Source organism: Myodes glareolus, chromosome 8 (assembly GCF_982192425.1).
Source record: "Myodes glareolus chromosome 8, mMyoGla1.1, whole genome shotgun sequence".
Classification (NCBI taxonomy): domain Eukaryota; kingdom Metazoa; phylum Chordata; class Mammalia; order Rodentia; family Cricetidae; genus Myodes; species Myodes glareolus.
Genome location: NC_142033.1, coordinates 3,609,172 through 3,630,949, shown reverse-complemented (window position 1 = coordinate 3,630,949; position 21,778 = coordinate 3,609,172). Strand labels below are relative to the sequence as shown.

Below are 21,778 nucleotides of genomic sequence, written 5' to 3'. Positions count from 1 at the left end.
TTCAACTTGCTTTGTAGTGGAGGATGAACCTGAGCTCTGCATGCTCCTGCTGCGACTTCCCAGGGGCTGGGAGGATAAACACAGCCGTTACATGTTTGTGTGTGTGCAGTGGGAGAAGACGAGTTGTACATGTGTTCATGTACACGGAGACCGAAGGAGCATTAGGCACCTTCCTCAGTTGTTTATTTATTTTCAGTGAACATGGAACGTACCAATTTTTGTTTAATTGTTGGCCAGTAAGCTCCTCCTCTGTCTGCCTCTCCAGTGCTCAGATGACAGGTGTCTGTCACCCTGTCCAACTTTTTTTTTTTCTGTCCAACTTTTTAAGTGGGTGTTAGGGTTCTAAACTTGGGTCTTTATGTTTGTTTGGCAAACATTTTACCCATTAAGCTATATCTCCCCAGCCCACCCCTTTATGTGTGTGTGTGTGTGTGATGTATATGAACGTGTCTTATGCATATCTACGTGTGCATATGCAGATGGCAGAAGACAATTGTGAGTTTCTTGCTGTGTCGATCTTTTTTTTAAACGTCTTAGGATTTTTTGTGGATTTCACATTATGTACCCAACCCACTCATCTCCCGCCCCTTTATATCTGCTCTTGCAACCCCTCGAAAAGACAAGCACGAAAGAAAAATCTTGTCACAGAAGTTGTAATGTGTCACAGTCAGTCACACAGTATACTCTTTAATCCATATATTTTTATTTGCAAATACTCATTGCAATGAGTTATTAATCTGGTTCAAGGCCTCTGGCTTCTGCTACACTATCAATACTAGATCTTTACTAGAACTCCTCTTGGCTATCCTGTTGCCCTGTGTCATGGAAATTCTACAGCTTTGGATCTGCAGGATCAGCCACTTCTCATGCTCTAGCAGTTCATAGATGGGGTGGATGCTGGGGTAGGTTAACTCATAGTTCTGGATTGGACCTGGGTTGTAGCTGAGTTGGTTAGTTTGCCAGCTCCCCTGCATCCACACTATCAGAGTCAGCTCTACAGTGCTGCTCGGACGAAGTGCAGGGCCCACTCTCCAGAGTGCTGCAGCTGGCAGAGTAGGAGCAACTCTCCCTAGTGCTGCAGTCATTGAGGGGTGGGGCCAGCTCTGTGCAGCTCTTGAATATCAACATAGTCCCGAGGAGCAGTCTAGACCACGGATATCCACATGACTTTTGGTGGTGATGTGGTCCCTGCTTGCCACACGGCCATGGACCCAGACGTGGCCCTCAGCATCAGCTTAGACTGGGACTTACCGTATCCCCAGGTGACTTCGTGGTGTATTCATTTTCTTCACGCTCTCCTCTCCAGCCTCGCGTCTCCAGGTCGCTTCTCTTCATAGTTGGTGCTCAAACTGTTGTGCTTCTCTGTAGACGAACTTTTCTTTCCTGCTTATCAGTTTCCAAATAACTGACACTAAAAGTTAGTATTACTTGTAAATTCTTGGCCAATAACTGGCTTGTTACTAGCTAACTCTTACATTTAAAATTAAGCCATAATTCTTAACGCTCTGCTGTGTGGCAGTACCTTCTTTCAACACAGGACGTTCATCTTGCTTCTTTCTGTGTATCTCTCGACTCCTTTGACTCTGCCCTCTTTCCTCCCAGTGTCCTTGGTTTGGTTGTCCTTCCTATACTTCGGTCTGACTACCAGCCAGTAAGCTTTTTATTAAACCAGCCTGAGTAACAATCTTCACACTGTACAAAAGGATTATTCCACAGCACTTCTTTCTCTCTTTTCTCCATCCCATACTTACACACTGTGCCACACACTGGGCTGGGTCTCTGGGTATCTTCTTCCTGCCCACTCTACACTGTTTTGTGTCTACATGTATCCCTGCAGGCCAGAAGAGGGCACCAGATCCCATTACAGATGGTAGTGAGCCGCCATGTGATTGCTAGGAATTGAACTCAGGACCTCTGGAAGAGCAGCCAGTGCTCTTAACCTTTGAGCCATCTCTCCAGACCCAGGAGAATTACAGGCCAATCTCACTCATGAACATTGACGCAAAAATTCTCAATAAAATACTGGCAAACCGAATCCAAGAACACATTAGAAAAGTTATCCATTATGATCAAGTAGGCTTCATCTCAGAGATGCAGGGCTGGTTCAACATACGCAAATCTATCAATGTAATCCATCATATAAATAAACTGGAAGAAAAAAACATATGATCATTTCACTGGATGCTGAAAAAGCATTTGACAAAATTTAACACCCATTTATGATAAAGGTGTTGGAGAGACTGGGGATACAAGGATTATACCTAAATATAATAAAAGCAATATACAGCAAGCCGACAACTAACATCAAATTGAATGGAGAGAAACTCAAAGCCTCTCCACTAAAATCAGGAACACGACAAGGCTGTCCACTCTCTCCATACCTCTTCAATATAGTGCTTGAAGTTCTAGCAATAGCAATAAGACAACATAAGGGGATCAAGGGGATTTGAATTGGAAAGGAAGAAGTTAAACTCTCATTATTTGCAGATGATATGATAGTGTACATAAGCGACCCCAAAAACTCTACCAAAGAACTCCTACAGCTGATAAACACCTTTAGTAATGTGACAGGGTACAAGATCAACTCCAAAAAATCAGTTGCCCTTCTATACCCAAAGGATAAAGAAGCAGAGAGGGAAATCAGAGAAACATCACCTTTCACGATAGCCACAAATAGCATAAAATATCTTGGGGTTACTGTAACCAAGGAAGTGAAAGACCTATTTGACAAGAACTTTAAGTCTTTGAAGAAAGAAATTGAGGAGGATACCAGAAAATGGAAAGACCTCCCATGCTCTTGGATTGGGAGAATCAACATAGTAAAAATGGCAATTCTACCAAAAGCAATCTATAGATTCAATGCAATCCCCATCAAAATCCCATCAAACTTCTTCACAGACCTTAAGAGAACAATAATCAAGTTTATATGGCAAAACAAAAAACCCAAGATAGCCAAAACAATCTTATACAATAAAGGAACTTCAGGAGGCATTACCATCCCTGACTTCAAACTCTATTACAGAGCTACAGTATTGAAAACAGCTTGGTATTGGCATAAGAACAGAGAAGTCGACCTATGGAATCGAATAGAAGACCCAGATATTATCCCACAAACCTATGAATACCTAATTTTTGACAAGGGAACTAAAGGTATACAATGGAAGAAGGAAAGCATCTTTAACAAATGGTGCTGGCATAACTGGATGTCAACCTGTAGAAGAATGAAAGTTGATCCATATCTATCACCATGCACAAAACTCAGGTCCAAATGGATTAAAGACATCAACATTAATCTGTCCACTTTGAACCTGATAGAAGAGAAAGTGGGAAGTAGTCTACAAGATATAGGCACAGGAGGCCACTTCCTAAGTAGAACCCCAGCAGCACAGACAATAAGAGAAACAATGAATAAATGGGACCTACTGAAACTGAGAAGCTTCTGTAAAGCAAAGGACACTGTCAGTAAGACAAAAAGGCTACCTTCGGACTGGGAGAAGATCTTCACCAACCCCTCATCAGACAAAGGCCTGATCTCCAAAATATACAAAGAACTCAAGAAACTAGACACTAAAACTCTAATTAACCCAATTAAAAAATGGGGTACTGAACTGAACAGAGAATTCATAACAGATGATTCTTTTTTTTTGAGTTGGAGTTTCATGTAACCTAGACTGACTTCAAACTTGCTATGTAGCTAAGTCTGACCCTGAACTTCTGATCTCCGTGCCTCAATCTCATGAGTGTTACAAGCATGTGCCACAACATGGATTTATGTGGTTCTGGGGATTGAATTTAGGGCTTCATGAATACTCGGGAGGCATTCAACTAGCTGAGCCTATCCCTAGCCCCGTAAGATTCTCCCCTCACCTCTATTCCACACCCTCCCTCTCCACGTCTCTCATGTTTGTATGACTATGTGTGAGTGTATGCACATGAGCGCAGGTGTCTAAAGAGGCCAGAAGGCATCAGATTCTCTGGAGCTGTAGTTACAGGCAGTTATCAACTGCTGGACACGGCTGCTGAGAATTGAACTTCGGTCTTCTACAAGAGCAATATGTACTCTTAAACACAGGGCCATTTCTGCAGGCACAAGAAATAAGATACTAGTCATACCGGTTCATACCCACTAGATGTTATAATGGGAGGGGGTGGGAAAGAAAATAACAAGCGTTGGCAATGATGTATAAAAATAGGTACCATTACACAGTATAAGTGGATGTACTAAGTGGTATAACATATTAGTGTTTCTTCAGTGAGTATATATTCAGTCAGTGGAGTATTAAATGTGAGAGTGGAGTACTGATACATGGTATAACTAATATAACTAATGTTTGAAAACATACTAAATAAAAGCAAGATCAAAAAGAGGGTAATTGATTCTATTTGAAATAAAATATCAGAGTGCAGAGAGTAAATGGGAGATTACTGATGTCTTAGAGCTGGACTGAAGTGGGAGGGACTATTGAGTGGCTGCAGTTACTGTCTGGAGTGTAAGCGTGTTCAGGAGCTCGGCGATGCTGGTGCTGACATGATATGGCAGCACTGTTCACACTCCTGAATCCAGTGCTTCAACATAGTTTGAGCGGGAAGTTGTATGTTTTGTCTATTGTCGTAGAATAAATAAAAGAGAAAGTTGTTTTTATTTTGGAATTCTATAGATACATATTTTAAAAAGGTTTAGGACCACCCTCACAATATAAATGAGAGTTTTTTTCCCCTCCATCCAGGCCTGGGTCAGGCTCCTTCAGTGGTTTTTTTTTTTAAAAAAAAGACTTATTTATTTATTGTGTATACAGTATTCTGTCTACATACATGCCTCCAGGCCAGAAGAAGACACCAGATCTCATTATAGATGGTTGTAACCCACCATGTGGTTGCTGGGAATTGAACTCAGGACCTTTAGATAAGGAAGTGGTGCTCTTAACCACTGAACCATCTCTCCAGCCCCTGTTTCAGTGTTTCTTAAAGTGTGTGAGGTATTCATGAGTTTTAGGCTCTATAGATACCATCCATTTTGGTAAGGATAAGCAAAATATGAGCATATTTAAACAAAAATATGTAGCAAGTGATCACATAGAAATGAATCGCAATATATTAAAATAAAGTTTTTTCCCCTGTTATCTTAGCAAAAACTGACCCTAAAAATGAAGAAGAAGAAAAGCGGCGAGTTGAGGCACGGCGGGAGAAGCAAAGACGTAGACGAGAGAAAAACAGCGAGAAATATGGAGACGGATACAGGTTTGTGTTCACAGAATCAAAAATGAGGCTTATTAAAAGGCAGTCTTCTAAACTGGGTGCCTTTCCTAAGCATGGTGCCACGTCCAGTAATTGCTGCTTATGAGGCTATGGCAAGGGGATTGTTAGTTTAGTTCAGACTAGGCTACACATTAAACCCTATTTCAAAAGAAAATTTTCTTAGAAATGGCAAATATATGAAGTAGAATATGAAAAAGTTGTAGTCAATGGGAAAGATTTGAGCAAAGGAACAAAGAAATGGGGCTGGGAGTACCACCAAAGGTCGTGTTTGCCTGGGATGCACAGAGCCCTGTGGGAGCTGTTCACTGCTCAGTGCTGCACAGATGAAGTGTGCAGGGACACACCTGCACTCAGGACTTGGGCGGTGAGCTGTGACTATGCAGAGACGTAGTGATGTTCTCGGCTGGGAAAGTTTGAGTATCACCAGTGTATGTGTTATTTCCAGTAGAGATGCTAGAGACAGTTCTGAAAAAGATTAATAATTGAAGAGGTACTGGCATTTTTAGATACTAAAACATTCAAAGGTCATAGTGTGGGGCTAGGTAGATGGATCATTTAGTAAGAGTGCATATTGCACAAGCATGAAGACCCAAGGCTGATAAAAACTAGTTATAATCAAATGACAGAATTATTAACCTGTGTACAGACTGCATTTACATAAGAATTTAATACATATAATGATGCTAAGTAAAAAGATTTGGTTAAACAACCAAATTTTAGAGTCAGTTTGGATCCTTCTATCCCATCTAGATAGATTAGAAATTTAAAAGCCATGGAAAATGGAAGGAAAATAAAGAATAAAATGAAGAATTTTCTTCTCTGTTAGGTAGATACTTCTCTACCCCAGGTTTAAAGTCAGTTCTATATCAGTATAAAAGAAATGATGAGGAGGTGGAGAGATGTCTTAGCAGTTAAAGAATGAATTGTTCTTCCAGAGAACCAAAGTTCGGTTCTAGCACTTATGTCGCGAGTCACAGACCTGCCTGTAACTTCAGCTTTAAGGGATCCAGTGGCCTCTTCTGCCCTTCTTGGATACCCACACATAAATAAAACTTAGATAAATTAAAAAAAAAAAAAGAACAGATTTTACCAAGAACTCAACCTTTTTTAAAAGAAGATTTATTTATATCTGATAAATCTTTGCCTGCATGTATGCATGTGCACCATGTATGCACAGTGCTTGCAGGGGTCAGAGCGGGCATAGGATCCTTTAGAACTGGAGCCACCATGTGGGTGCTAAGAACTGAACTGGGGCCCTTTACAAGAACAGTACATGCTTTTAATCCTTGAGCCTTTTCTCAAGCTATAGGACTCAAAATTTGAAAGCAAATTGTCTTAGAAAATATAATTGTTAGAAGTAACTGACAACTAATTTAAACATTAATTTTGTTTAAAAATTACCCACTTCTTTTTTTTTAAAGAAGGAAAACTAAGACATCTGATGTGTAATTTAGTGAAGGAATATAGCTAGTTAATACCTTTAAGGAAAATGTTGAGACTTTTAGTAATTTAAGTAAAGTACAAAATAAATATTAGAAAAAGACTGGTTTACTAGCTGAGGTATAATCAAATTAACTTAAAATTTAGTGGGAAACTGTATTGGGAGTCTTGAGTGCAAGCCTCAGTACCTCTCAGGGCTCAGAATTGGATGTCTGCATTTGAGGGTAAAGAATTAACTAATACATTACCTCTGCATGTTCTTTATTTTTCTTGTGAGGAGGAAAAGTGAAATGAAAGGGTGTGGAGAAAAGAATAGGGAGAAGGAGGAAGAAGGAGAGTGAGAGGAAGAAGTAGAAGAAGTAGTGAAGAGAACAAAAAAAGAATAAGGAGAAGAAATAGAATAAGGGCTGATCTCCACGAGGTTTGTAGTTTTACAGACATATTTGAAAAATAGGCAAGGACAATGATAATATGCATATCAAAATCACAGAGAGGGCAGGTAGAACCTGGCAAAGCTGTGCTCCAGAACATGTGAGCCGACCAGGAAAGAGCCAGCATCCAAGGGGAAGCACCTGACATCCCAAACCATTAGATAAAGTTACTAAACTTCCCTGAATCCTGGATTCACCCATTCTCCTCATCAAATCTCTTTGGTGATAACCAGCTTTGGGGACGCCCAAATTTATTTGTTAGTAAAGGTGGGGCATGCTGCCTTCCTGCTCAGTGATGCAGGAGAATTGTCTGTAATCTGTCAATCATTTTAAATAAACGCTGATTGGCCAGGCAGGAAGTATAGGCAGGAAAACCAGACAGGAAGTAGAAATGATGCAATGAGAACAGGAGAATTCTGGGAAGGAGGAAGTTGATTCCTCTGACTCCTGCCCAGACCACCAAAGCTAAAAAGGTACTGAGCCATATAGCCAAAATAGATCAGAATAATGGGTTAATATAAGTTACAAGGACTAATAAGTAGCCTGACCTAATGGGCCCGTCAGCTTTCTAACTTACAGAGATCTCTGTGTGATTTTCTTTGGGGCTAAACAGCTGTGGGAACTGGGCAGGACAGAAAAACCCCAACAAGCCAGCCCATCGTGCTATAAGTGCCTGACTTTACACATTTCTATGTGGTCTGTTAGGTAATTTTGTGCGATTGACTCTATGTAAATTTGACTGTTAGAACAAAGGGTGAATGCTGTTGCTCCAAGACCTCTTCGTGTGGGGGAATGGAGCAAGGTCACTCCCTTGCCATGCAGAAGTCACAGTGATGAGGTGTTTTGGGAATGAATCCCATTTTGAAGGGAGAATCATGGCTTCACAAAGTTTTTACAGAAACAACAGTGACTTTTTCAAAAGACAAGTGTTCCCTCAGCTCTGCAAAATGGATTATTCCATGTGTACGTATACGCTTCCTGTGGATCTGCCTATTGGTCGGTCAGCTGTGCATTCACTGTAGTCTTGTGGGCTCCAACAGAACTGTATAATATTATAACTATTAGAATTCAGTTAGATGGCAATTTGAAAAATTTAAACAACTTTGTATTCATTGATATTGCCAAGGAAATAATCTGAAACACAGAAGAGTTTAATCTATAAAAAATTCTCATTACAGCATGATTTGCTGTAAGTATTAGTGGGAACTAAATATCAGTTCTAGACTCATTACCTTATGAGCTCATTGTTAAAGATTAAAATTAAAGAATTTGCAATAACATGGAGAAAAGAGTAAAAGTAGAAAAATACATAATTAAATGTAAATTATTTATAGGGCAAAAGACAGGAGCAGGGTCTCCCTGTGTATCCCATGTTGGTCTTGAATTTGTGAGCCTCCTTTCTCAGCCTCACAATTGCTGAGATTTCAGGCATGTGCCTCTCTGTCAGGAATTTTGTGTGTGTGGCTTTTCGAGACAGGGTTTCTCTGGGTAGCCTTGGCGGTCGGGAACTCTCGCTGTGTAGACCAAACTGGCCTTGAACTCACAAGGATCTGCCTTCCTCTGCATCCTGAGTGCTGGGATTAAAGGTGTATGTGTCACCATGAAAAATTTTAAAGACTCCTTATATTAAGATAATATAGAATAATGTAATAAAGAATATAACATTTCTAAAGCATAAATACAGAAAATGTCTTACTCAATGTTTTTATTAAAATTTCAGTTGTATATGTATTAGGAAAAGGATGAAATGATGTGTATTAAATCAATGTTCTGTGTAGCTCAGACTATCTTTAACATAGTGTCTGAAATCTTTTGAGGGAGGCTTTACTTACAGTGTGAATTTCTGTTCATATTAAGTAGGAAACGATTGTTATTTGCTATGAATGTATATAAAGGGTAGAAAAGAATGTTAAGTTTCATCTGAATTTGCAGATACTTCATTTGTTCTATCTTTGATCTTAGGTCTTGGGTATTTGCATTTATAATCTTGTATCTAGCTTTATTAAGCTCTTCCTTTTCTGCTTTATTGCTCCTAATTTACTAGTCTTTAAGAAACATAATGAAGCACACTGTGAATTACTCCTTAAAGAGGAGTTACAGTTTGTTTTTGTATAAAATTTTATTTTTGAGATTATAATATAATTACATTATTTCCTCCTTCCTTTTCTTTCCTCCAAAACACTCCAAACCCTCCTATACCCTCCTCCTTGCTCTCTTTGAAATTCATGGGTGGGTTCTTTTTTCATTAATTTTTACATGCATGTATGTATATCTACATCTATGTTCCTAAATGTAAGAGTTAGTGTAGTCTTACTTGTATGTGTGTTTTAAAGGGCTAACCCACTCTGAGCATCTCAGCTGTGTGTACTCTGCAGGTTGAGCCTGTCCGCTTTGGCATGCCCTTATTCAGCTCATGGTTAGGGAGGTTTTCTGGATGTAGCTTCTGACATTACTAGGAAACAACAGTTTGACAACAAATTCCCTGAACCTGTGGCTCTTACAGTCTTTTCCCTCGTCTACAGTGTTCCCCAAGTTTTAGGTGTGGGAGTTTTGGGGACTGGGCTCCACAACTCTCCATTTTGATTGGTTTTTTATAATGGTCTCTGTCTGTTGCAAGAAGTTTCCTTGATGAGGGGTAAAGACTACGCTTACCTGTGGGTATAAGAACAAATATTTAGAGTGTGCTCAGGGTTGTCCTGGTCTGGTAAAGTGGTGGTTACGGTTAAGGTTCTCCTTCAAAATTCATAACTTCACCTAGGGAGTTGGCTAGGTTTCTAGATCAGGCATGATTTCTCTCTAGTTGATCAACTCTTAGTCTAATCAGAGAGCTATCAGTTACTGCCAAGGTATGTGTGCTGCTACAGCACCTAGCGAGAAATGCACCGTTTGTTTTTCTGGGTCTGGGTTATCTCACTCAAAATGATGTTTTCTAGCTCCATCCATTTTCCCACAAATTTCAAGATGTCGTTATTTTTTCTGCTGTGTAGTTCTCCATTGTGTAAATGTACCACATTTTCCTTATCCATTCTTTGGTCGAGCGGCATTTAGTTTGTTTCCAAGTTCTGGCTATGACAAACAATGTTGCTATGAACATAGTTGAACACATGTACTTGTGGTGCAATTGAGCATCTTTTGGATATATACCCAAAAGTGGAATTGAGGTAGGATGTTTCCTAATTTTCTGAGTAATCACCATAATGATATCCAAAGGGGCTGTACCATTTTGCACTCCCACCAGCAATGAAGGAATGTTCCCTCTTCCTCAGGGAAGGACAGACCAGCTGATTATCTGATCCTTAATGATAAGTCCTCTAAATATACATGCAAGAAACATTATACAGACTGAGGTTATGTTTAGGAATATATATGTGTTTGTGTATGTGAGTACATATATGTGTGTATATATGCATATAACAATAAATAATAATTAATGAAAAAAGGCCATAATTTGAAAGAGTAAGGAGGGGTATATGGGAGGAAGGAAAGGTAAGGGTAAATGATATAATTATATTATAATCTCAACAGTAAAAGAAAAAATATTTAATAAAAGAAAGTAGGAAAGTTATAGAGGAATTAATTCTGGGTGAATTTTCATCTTCTAAGTAATGTATATTTGTACAGTGTAGGCTTGTCAGTCATCCTGATGGCTGCTGGGGGACTGTGCATCACCAGAGCTCTGTAGGATTGGATAGTTGTTTTGTGTTTACCTAGCTTTGTGGATGGTTTAGAAACCTGAGGATGGGCCAAAGTGTAAAATTTGTTGTGAGATTTTGGAACTTGCTGCTTCTTTACATTAACTTTAGCTTTTGAATGGGCAAGGCTTGAGGTCATTACCTTATTGGTCCTTTTTATACCCAAGGGTTTAAAACACAAAGTACTCCAGTGACTATGCTGTCCATAGGTAAAGAAATACTAGTTTTTCCTCTGCCTTAAATTTAAGAGTTCTAAAATGGAAAGAAAGTTGTTTCAGCCAGTAAAATTAGTTTTAGAAGATCTAAATTAATAAGGTAATACTTAAAGAAAATTTCTTTTCTTTGTAGAATGGCATTCACATGTTCATTTTGTAAATTTCGAACCTTTGAAGAAAAAGATATTGAACTGCATCTGGAAAGTTCTTCACACCAGGAAACATTGGATCATATTCAGAAACAAACCAAATTTGATAAAGTAGTTATGGAATTTTTACATGTAAGTAGGGGTTTTTGAAATGAGAAGCATTTTATTTGATCTGAATTTCATTTTTTATAATTTCTTTCACCTTTTTATGTTTCTAAAAATTTAATAATTACTCATCTAAGGAAAGTTGTTAAAATTAATTAGATGTGAATTCTATTTTAGAATTTGGATTTGTAGTGTGAGGACTCATTTTTCATGATCATTTCTGAGAAAGCTGTCAGAAAATCCTTTAGTCATTGTATGATTCGGATCTATCTGTCATTCCTACGCAGTCCACTGTGTACCTGGGAGTATGATTTTCATGAATTCTTCATTTCGGATGAGCTTCCATAATTCTTTTTTTTTTTTTCCCAAGTAATGATTGAAAGGTCATGCCCATAGAAGCTAAATGACCTTGTCGTAGGTACCAAAGTCAGAATTCTGAACCAGAGCGATGGGCATCTGTCTGGTGTCTTTGTGTTTTCCTTGTGTGGTTGTCAATTTAATAGATTATTTTGAAGACCCCAAGCTTTACTGTTAATGAGCCAACTGTAATTAAAAATAAAACATGTTCACAGGTGCACAGATAGTCTGTTTAGGTGGGAATGCCAAGAATGCATAGATACTTTGGGGACTTGAAGAAACAAACAAAACAAAAAGATACTGCAAGAGGTTCGAAGCCGGGCAGTGGTGGCTCATGCTTTTAATCCAAGCAACCCTTAGGAGGTGGAGCAGGCTGATCTCTGTGAGTTCGAGGTCAGCCAGGCTATAGAGTAAGTTCCAGGACAGGCTCCAGAGCTCCTGGGAAACCCTGTCTCAAAAACAAACTAACTAAAAAAGAGGCTGGAGCTGGACTGCTGACTGCACAAAGCTAATCTGGTCTGGTAAGGAGTTCACAGTACAGCTCAGTCAGACCTCTGTAGCCAGCAGAATTATGTCCTTTGGTAAAGTTTGTTGCTGTGAGTGTCCTGTAACGGTTCTTCTCGGTCATTTATGACTTACCCACTTAGCTGAGGTCACTGCAGCTTCTAATCCTCCTTTAGGTACCCAGAAGACATTTTGAAAGCAAGCAGTTTGCTAGTGTTTCATGATAGTCTCTGAAGTAATTGTGGGCTTCTTGTGAAAGGAAATTAGGTCTTGCAGACAGAAACACCCACCAGTGCTGGTGCTCCCCACAGGATGACTGTGGTGCTGAGCATGTGGTCGGTGCTCCTGGAGACAGTTTGCATTTTGTTTATTTTCTAGGAATGTATGGTGAATAAGTTTAAAAAAGCTTCTATTCGTAAGCAACAGACACTTAATCACCCAGAAGCTTACAAAATAATTGAAAAGGATGTTATGGAAGGTGAGTATTTGGTCAAGTTGTTTTGTAAATTTACATCTGTATTTTATGTATCATAACCTGAAACCTTTGAGATTGATGCCGTTCACAGCTGTACTGCTATAGCTCTGACGGGTTTATCCAGACTTCCTAGCTTCTTGTTTCCATGCTTACAAGTCTATTATGACCTCTTCTTCACTGTAGAGTAGCAGTTCTCAGCTGTGGGCTCCAGCCTCTGGTAAGCCTCTGTCTCAGAAGTGTTTACATTGCAGTTCACAACAGCAGTGAAATTATAGTCGGGAAGTAGCAATAGAATCATTTTATGGGTGGGGTCGCCACAGCATGAGACCTGTGCTAAAAAGTCGCCGTGTTGGGAAGGTTGAGAACTGGTCTATGGGAAAATTCCCTCCTCACGTTATGATGACCCCTCAACCATAAAATTATTTTATTGCTACTTAATGACTGTCATTTTCCTACTGTTGTGAATTGTAGTATACATATCTGATATGCAGAATATCTGATAGGCAACTCCAAAGGGATCAAGACCCACAGGTCGAGAACCAGTGCATTAGATGGAGCCTTTTTTAATTTGCCCTTTGTCTTTCTTAACTCTATTTTATTTTTATTATTTTTTTTAATTATTTGGGCAAGGGGTGTTGTGTTCATGACTGCAGTGTCCACAGAGGCCCGACGAGGCCTTCAGATTCCCTGGAGCTAGAGTTACTCAGAAAAAAAAAAACCCTGACATGGGTGTTGAGAACCAGACTCAGGTCCCTGCAAGAGCATTACTGGTTCTTAATCTCTGAGCCTTCTCTCCAGCTCTCTTCTGTTTCTCTGAAATTCTTATGATTAATTCTTCTGTTGTTCAGTCTTTCCTTCTTGTTTGATTCCATACTCTGAAACCTTTAAGCCTGTTCTTACATGTTCTCTGAATACTTTGTAGTATTCTTTTTTTCTGACTAGTTTCATTTTTTTTCTTTCTTGGATTCTGTTATGTGATCACATGATTTCATTGTGTATAGTGTAAGGCTAAAATACTAGGCACGGCACACACAAAGCATAGCAACAAGTGGCAGGCATAGTGGCAGGAACAAGGGGCCGAGAGCTCACATCAAACTGAAAATAGGGTGAGACTTTAAGCACTCAAAACCTGCCCTCAGTGACATGCTTCCTTTAGCAAAGCTAAACCTCCTCAGACAAGGGTACCAGGCGTTCAAATCCTGGAACCTGTGTGGGCGTTCTCACTCAGACCACTGCACTTCGTAGTGAGAGGCAGGCGAGTGCTCTGCCGTCTGCTCTGTGTTTCCCGCTCAGGGCCCATTTAGCACAATCATTTTGAAGTTTGAGAATGGATGTTTTTGTTCCTTACAGCATCTTTTTTGCTTTTCCTGCCCACTCACGTTTATAATAATGGAAAGTCTTATTTTACTGAAAATAGCATCCATTTAGCTTTATGTTTTTTGAGGCTGTGGACTAAAAGAGTTCTAAGCATAGATGAATAACTGGTGAGAGACTGTGGTGTGGGGCTGGAGAGTCGGTGTCACCGTTAAGAAACAGCCGCTCTTGCAGAGGACCAGGGTTTGGTTACAGCATCCATGGCTCCCTTTAACTCCCACTTCTACATCAGACCAAAAAAAAACTACATATGTAGATATGAGAGGTGAGGAAGAACTTGACATGAGCCTACATGCACCAGTCCTTCTGGTGTAAGGAACACAGATGAATGAGGAAGATCCTGACTTGTCAAAACTAAGAGTGTGCGGGCGTGTCCTCCTAACGCGCTTGTTCTGTAGGTGTCACTGCGGATGACCACATGATGAAAGTCGAGACCGTTCACTGTAGTGCGTGTAGCGTCTACATCCCTGCCTTCCATAGCTCTGTTCAGCAACACCTGAAGTCTCCTGACCATGTCAAAGGGAAGCAGGTACGCTTACATCTCATTATCCTGCGGCCATCGTTTCATACATCCTGTGCTGTTATCTGAAATGGGAGCCGCTGCGTGTCTGTTGCGGTCACGGCTCTGGAGCAAGGCGTTCTGCGTTGGAGTCCTGCTGTTAGAGAAGTTCCTTCTGGAACTTTCCTTGTCTGTAAGATGAGACTGGCGCTGTTGTTTAAGGATTCAGTTAACTAACGTGTGATACCCGATAAGACGGTGGTGGTGATGGTGAGCATTCAGGAAGCCATAGCTTAGCCATTTTTATTTTTTTTAAGTTGCTGCAAAATGGTTTTGTGAACATGTATGCATTAGAACAAATAGGAAAGGAAGTTTTTATTATGACTGACCTATTTTTCTGGTAGCTGGAGAAATATATTTAAAGATTCAGCATTTATTACAACTGGTTTATTTTTCTCATGGTTTGGGAAAATGCATTAGTGCTTAACAATTATGACTTCAGAATAGAATATCCCTGAGCACCTTCCTGTCTGCCTGTTCCTTAGTGTACATTTCTGCTCTTCATGCTGGGCTTTGTCTAGTTGGCTTTCCTTCAAGAAACATGAGTGCTTATATTGCGGGAAATGTGTTCTTATGTAAAATGTATTTAAAGACTTAAAATTAATGATTTAAGATTAAATTCAAATAGAAGAGACTTGAGTCTTAAATTTCTGTTTTGTAGTGAAGTGAATCCCACACACCTGAGGCTGGCACCCTGAGCCGTGCAGTCTGCTGGTACACACACTATTACCCTTTCTCCTCTGTATAATACTTACTGTGAAAACTTAAAAACTCGGAAGAAGACTGGTTATTTTTGGATTATTTTGTTTTGATAATTCACTTGGGAATACTACATTTTTACTGCCTTATGAAAGTTCATGGTCTTAATTCTTGAATGATTTAGGTTACAAGTACAGTAGCTATAGTTATTCATAGCTTAACTTTTTACAAAAAGTCATTTAAATATAGGGACTTGAGTGTGAAATACCACATTACATCTATAAACTTTCCAGGCTATGGCTTTCCAGTGTCTCACTGTGTCCCGTTTTTCCAGGCTTATAAGGAACAAATAAAAAGAGAAAGTGTACTGACTGCTACAAGCATCTTAAATAATCCAATCGTGAAAGCGAGGTACGAGCGCTTTGTTAAGGTAAGACTTCTGACAAAAGTGGGTTTTTTTCTTGGCCTGCTGGCCAGAAGAGGGCACCAGATCTCATTGTAGGTGGCTGTGAGCCACTGTGTGGTTGCTGGGAACTGAACTCAGGACTCCTGGAAGAGCAGCCAGTGCTCTTAACCTCTGAGCCACCTCTCCAGCCCTGCAACAAAAGCTTCTTAGGAAGTGTTTTTGTTGTATAACTAAAATGGTGGATAGAGTCCACCATTGTGATATTATGGAGTCCATATTGTGATACTAAAATAACTACAGTACCACATGCTGGGAAGAACTTTAAACTTACTATTTTGCTTATAGGTAGCATATTGTTTCTCTTAACTATTGGAATCAGAACAGTGACAGGTGAAGAAGAGAAGATCACGATGTTAGTTTTACTCACGTGTGCTGTATGTGAGATTGTAAATGCTTTCGGATGCTAGAGGACAACCTTGAACATGCCACCTCAGGAGCAGCCATCCACCTTGTTTTTGGGACAGGGCCTATGATTGGTCTAGGGCTTGCATATTTCTCAAGACTGATGTTTCTACCTTCTCAGCTCTGGGATAACAAGCTCATGTTACTAGGCCTGCCTTTTAAATTTGGGTTCTGAGACTCAAACCAAGGTCCCTATGTTTATGTGGCAAACTTTCTATGACTGAGCTATTTCCCCAACCCGTTTTGTCTGGTTTTTGTTCTTTAAGGTTGTCTTGAGCCTCCCATAGTTACTTCTTCAAATCTTCCCCTCTTCACATTGCCCAGATTTCATCCTGATTCTCCCCACTTCCATGGTTGTTGCAAAAGGAGCGGCAAGCTGCATTCCCGGGATCCCGGCTCCTCGGCTAGTTTGCACCCGAAATAATTACACGGAAATTGTATTAATTTAAACACTGCCTGACCCATTAGTTCTAGCCTCTTATTGGTTATCTCTCACATCTTGACTAACCCATATCTAATAATCTATATGTCATCACGAAGTCGTGGCTTACCGACATGAGTCTAGCCAGCGCCCGTCTTGGGAAGGGGAATCATGATGTCTGCCTGACTCTGCTTTCTTTCTCCCAGCATTCTGTTCAGTCTACTCCACCTATCTGAATTCTACCCTGTCAAAAGACCAAGGCAGTTTCTTTATTAACCAATGAAAGTAACACATAGACAGAAGGCCCACTGGGAACGCAGCCCGCCGCTCCTTTTGCACATGTTTTGCATTTAGGGAGATAGAGAGCAACGTGAACTTCTACCATAGATTTATGTGTATATTTATATATGATCCCTCACTTTTGTTGCCATTTTCTCATTCATTGGGGGTCTGGTTTCATCATTCTCCCGCTCCCTTTGAATCTTATTTCCCCTTAGTATTGTCTTCTCCAGACAGTGCTTAGGATTTTCCTAAACAGTGACCTCATTTTTCCTGGACTCCAGCTCCCGCATTTTTCACTACCTTTTCTTACCATACTTTAAAAGATAGTTTGCCCTGCCATAGGATCTTCACTTCCTATGATGTGCTATAACTGAATAGTTCTCGCCTGGAAAAGTATCATCAGGGTGTTTTTGAAAGGGGTGGTTAAGTAGAAAACTACCCAAGTCCTTTTAAAGACCTTCTGAATTAATTTCCCAGGCTTTTCAAATTAGTATACCCTGAAGTCTTTCTTTTCTTCTTTTCTTTCTATTTTTTGTTTGCTTGGTTTTTTTGGTTTGTTTTTTTCAAGACAGAGTTTCTCTGTATAGTCCTGGCTGTACTGGAACTCACTCTGTAGACCAGGCTGGCCTTGAACTCACAGAGATCCACCTGCCTTTGCCTCCCGAATGCTGGGATTAAAGGTGAGTGCCACCACTGCCCAGCTCCTGAAGTGTTTGTTACTAGGCTTCTACCTGGCAATTTTGATTCAGAAGTTCTGAGTGACTAGACATTACTACTTTTGGTAAGAAAGAGCTCCAGTCCCTGACAGCTTCTTTCCCTGTGTGCCTTCTGTCAGCTTGATAGGAAATGGGTTATAGAGACCTGCCCCGGGACAGCTGCCGTTGCTGTCCTCCTCAGCTTACAGTTATCAGTGGTCAGTTACCACAGCCAGTGCTTTAAATCAGCTTACTGGGGCTTAAGACTTAACTCATTTGGTAAACCACTTGCTGAGTTTGAGCCCAGAACCCATTTAAGAAAGCTGAGCATGGGGATGCATGTTTGATATCTAGTGCTGGGGAGGTGGAGATAGGAGTGTCCTTGGGGATTTCTGGTGAGCTAGCCTAGCCTAATTGGAAAGCCTCAGGCTATGGAGAGACCCTGCCTCAAAAATCATGGTGCACAGACAGTGGGTCCTGAGGAATGACACCAGAAGTTGTCCTCCGACTTCCACATACACTTGAACATACATGTACTCCATATACAAACACAAAAATTAAGGTCCTTTTATTTAAAACATGCAAAACTAAATACTTAGGAGCCTTCTTCATTCATTGTTAATAATGATGGACTCTAATGACTTTTTCAATCCTTTTTTACCTTTATCTGTTCTACTGTTTAATGCTACTCATTTATCATTCTTTCTTTAAACTGTGATTTTGTCAGATAATGTTCTGCTTCTCTTACTCCTGCTCCTGTGTAGGCTGCTCCAGGGTTTTAGCCCTGTAGTCCACTTTAGGTTATCCCAGGTGGGACGCTGATTCCACTGTCGACTTAATACAAGTCATCTATTAGTGTAAATATTTCACTTGGGCACTCCATTTGAGCTGAAAATTTATAGGTGCCTATTAAACATTCAGACCTCTCAGGTTCTAGTTGTATGTGGCATGTACCCACCCACTTCGTCTTCCCATCCTAACTGTCTGGTCCATCTTACAAGGTAGCACCAGCCCTAGTAGATTCTGCTTAGTAAGCTTCACAGCCTCTTCATTTCCCTGATTATATAGTCTTCCAGTATGACCGGTTTATAGGAGGCCTAACCCAAATAAATAATTACTAAAATAAAATTGTAGGACTGATGAGGTGGCTCAGTCAAATAAAGGCGCTTGCCATCGAGCCTGAACTCTGAAAGGAGAGATCCTATTGCTGCTGGTTATCTGGCTTCCACGTACACACACTCAGGAGATAAAAATAATAAAAACGATAAAATTGTATCCGTGAATGTTTGTCAAATAAATGTTTGTCTAGTTTTTAGAAGTGTAACTATAAGGCATGATACCTAGTGGCCAAATCGAGATACCTGGTTCTTCCTGAGTTCTGAGGAGACCTCAGAGAGAAGCACAGTGAGTAGGTGTGTCTGAGCAGATCATCTGCAGCAGCTGCTCTGTTTGTGTTACAGCACACAGTTCTGCTTCCATGTATGAAATTCAGTTAAAAATTTTGACTTTCTGAGTGCTCTAATTTATGGTATGTAAAATAAAATAGCTAGTAAATTATATCCTCACATTGGGATGAAGTAGATACTTAAAAATATATAATATGTTTGTCATAAAGTAAAAAGAACTTCAAATACTATTTTTCATGACATAGCAAGTATCACTGATAGAAAAATGTGTTGACTGTAAGTGCCACTTTCTCTTGTTTAGGGAGAGAATCCTTTTGAAATTCAAGATCATTCTCAGGATCAGCAGATAGAAGGAGATGAAGAGGATGAAGAGAAGATTGATGAACCCATTGAAGAAGAGGACGAGGAAGAGGAGGAGGAGGGGGAGGAGGATGAAGAAGGAGAGGAAGTGGGGGAAACAGAAGAGGTGGAAGAAGAAGAGGAAGGAGGGGAAGCTGGAGTAGTGGAGGGAGAAGGAGACCTAGAGGGAGGGGAGGGAACAGCAGAATCAGGGGACGATGAGAACCTGGGAGAAGCAGAGAATGAGGAGGAGGAGGAGGGGAAGGAGGAGTCTGCCACCTGTCCTGCTGAGCAGTGTGAGCACAGTCAGGTGTAGTGTGTTAGACGAGTGGAGCTTTGCACCCTGTCCTACTGTAGAAAAGAAAAGACATTTAATAGATTATGATATTAATTGATACCATGTTGCATGCATTCCACCTATAAAATTTGTTTTGTATAATTTCTAAATGTTTGGCACTTGTTTAATAAAATGAAGTTAAGATGATTTCAGTTTAGTTTTTATAGATACCAAACTTAGATATGATAAATTGTTTATATGATTTTTAAGCTTAATTTTTATTACCGTATTGGTGTTCAGGATAACAGATGTCTGTTGTTCCTCTATCTGTTGTAATCAATTTAACTTAAATGCTGCTCTTGGGAGTGAACCTTTAAGTGTGCATTCATTTTTTGAATTCTTACTCTAGAAGAGATGGATTGGGCAAGTATTTTGTCCTGATTGTGGGTTTTTTTTGTTTTTGTTTTTGTTTTTACATTGAATAACAGCATTAAGATGGCTTAACAGCTTTTGTGTACAGTTAGTTACCTTTGTAGCAATAAAATGTTTTCTTTTTTTTAAACAAATTTTCTCCTTTGATTGCAGATTAAACATTTCATCAGTTAAATGAGTATTTAAAAATCAATATCTGCCTTAATGTATGAGTTTAGCTCACAAGTATTTTAAGTGATTGAGAAGACTTGAAACATTTTTCCTCAATCATATTTTTAAAAAGTGTGACTACTGTATGTTTTCTAACACATTTCAGAGGTCAGTCTGTAACTGATCTTGTTTATACTAGCTTTAGTTCGTTCTTTTCTCTGTGCCTATGTCAAACCTTGGAATCTTCCTGAAAATACAATTTAATACAAATAATGTGTGCTCTTTTGTCGTGTCTGTTTTACCCGGAGAACCAAGAGTCAAGCTTTCTGTTTTTAAAAAAATAATGAATTATTTCTCCTTTACTCTTTCAAGTTCCTTCCTTTGAAAAGAAAAGGAGCTGTAGCCACATGTTCATCAAGAGCCGAGGACACTGGCCTGCTTCAGGTGCTGTCTTCAGAGGCAGCAGTCTGTGCAGCTGAGAAGCCATGCTTCTGGTGATCAGGAGCTGCACTCTTAAGTCATTGTCATTAATGCAGGTTGTTTTTTGGGCTTGGGAAACTTTTTGATTGGTTAAATTTATTCACTTATTTTACATCCTGGCTGTAGTTTCCCCTCCCTCCTCTCTTCCCACTCCTGCCCCCACCCCCTTCCCAAATCCACTCCTCTGTTTCTATTCAGAAAGGGGCAGACCTCCCATGGGTATCAATAAAGCATGTCAAGTTGTGGGGCTAATCTCCTCCCATTGTATCAAGGCTGGGCATGGCAGCCTGGTATGAGGAACAGAGTCCTAAAAGACAGCCAAAGTGTCAGGGACAGCCCTGCTCCCACTGCTAGGAGTCTCACAGTAGCCTAAGTTTCATAGCAGGTGACAATTAATGAAGTTTAACTTCTCAAAGTTTGAGGCATTAAATGGTCAACTAACATAAAACACTAAGTTGATGAATGTATGAGCACCTGTAGACGTGTGTGAGTATTACATGTCTGTACACATCCACAGCTCCCACATACGTGTGGGATGCTCTCATGCTTTGCCTTGTTTCCCTGAGACAGGATCTCACTGCAGCTGGGGCTAGGGTGGTAGTCAGTAAGCCCCAGAGATTTTCCTGTCTCTGTCCCTCACAGTGTTAGAGTTACAGCCTGTGTGTGCCCATACCTGTATGTTTATGTTCTAGGAATTTGAACTCGGGTTTTTATGCTTGTGTAGTAAGCACTCATAGCTGCTGAGCCACATCCCAGCCAAAATTAAGCCTTTGAAACTAAATTTTCTAGGACTGGGAAAATGGCTCAGTGTGTAAACTATTGGCTAAGAATGGGGCCCAGAGTTGGTTCCCAGCAGCTATGTGAACAGTTGCTGTGTGGGTTAGCCTCCTATAAATCCAACACTCTAAAGAAAGTGTGGATGAGATCCTAGGAACTAGTTGGGGACAAGTATGGATTTTCTGAACCATAATGACTACGCTGCTGAGATTAACGTAACCTGAGAAATGTTAGGGAAGGACACTGTAGACTTTTCAGGCAGGATGATTATGGAGGCAACATCCCCAAATAACAGTTGAAAAACTATTACTGATAGATTAATAGTTTGAACCAGCAGTGATGGCTTATGCCTTTAATCCTAAAACTTGGGAGGCAGATGAAGGCAGATCTCTGTG

General features: G+C 40.1%; 1 protein-coding gene across 6 annotated transcripts in view; it reads left to right on the top strand.

Annotated features, from left to right (window-relative positions):
* The window catches only part of Znf326 (zinc finger protein 326), a 73,681-nt gene extending 53,930 nt beyond the window's left edge, over window positions 1-19,751 (top strand). For all 6 annotated transcript variants that reach the window (XM_085691543.2, XM_085691544.2, XM_087908764.1 and 3 more), the window contains exons 7-12: window positions 5,127-5,238; window positions 11,168-11,315; window positions 12,528-12,627; window positions 14,397-14,527; window positions 15,591-15,686; window positions 19,230-19,751. In XM_085691543.2, the coding sequence (XP_085547669.1) occupies window positions 5,127-5,238; window positions 11,168-11,315; window positions 12,528-12,627; window positions 14,397-14,527; window positions 15,591-15,686; window positions 19,230-19,583 (941 nt within the window). In that variant the 3' untranslated portion in view covers window positions 19,584-19,751. The remainder of the gene's footprint in view (window positions 1-5,126; window positions 5,239-11,167; window positions 11,316-12,527; window positions 12,628-14,396; window positions 14,528-15,590; window positions 15,687-19,229) is intronic.
* The last annotated feature ends 2,027 nt before the right edge of the window (window positions 19,752-21,778 follow it).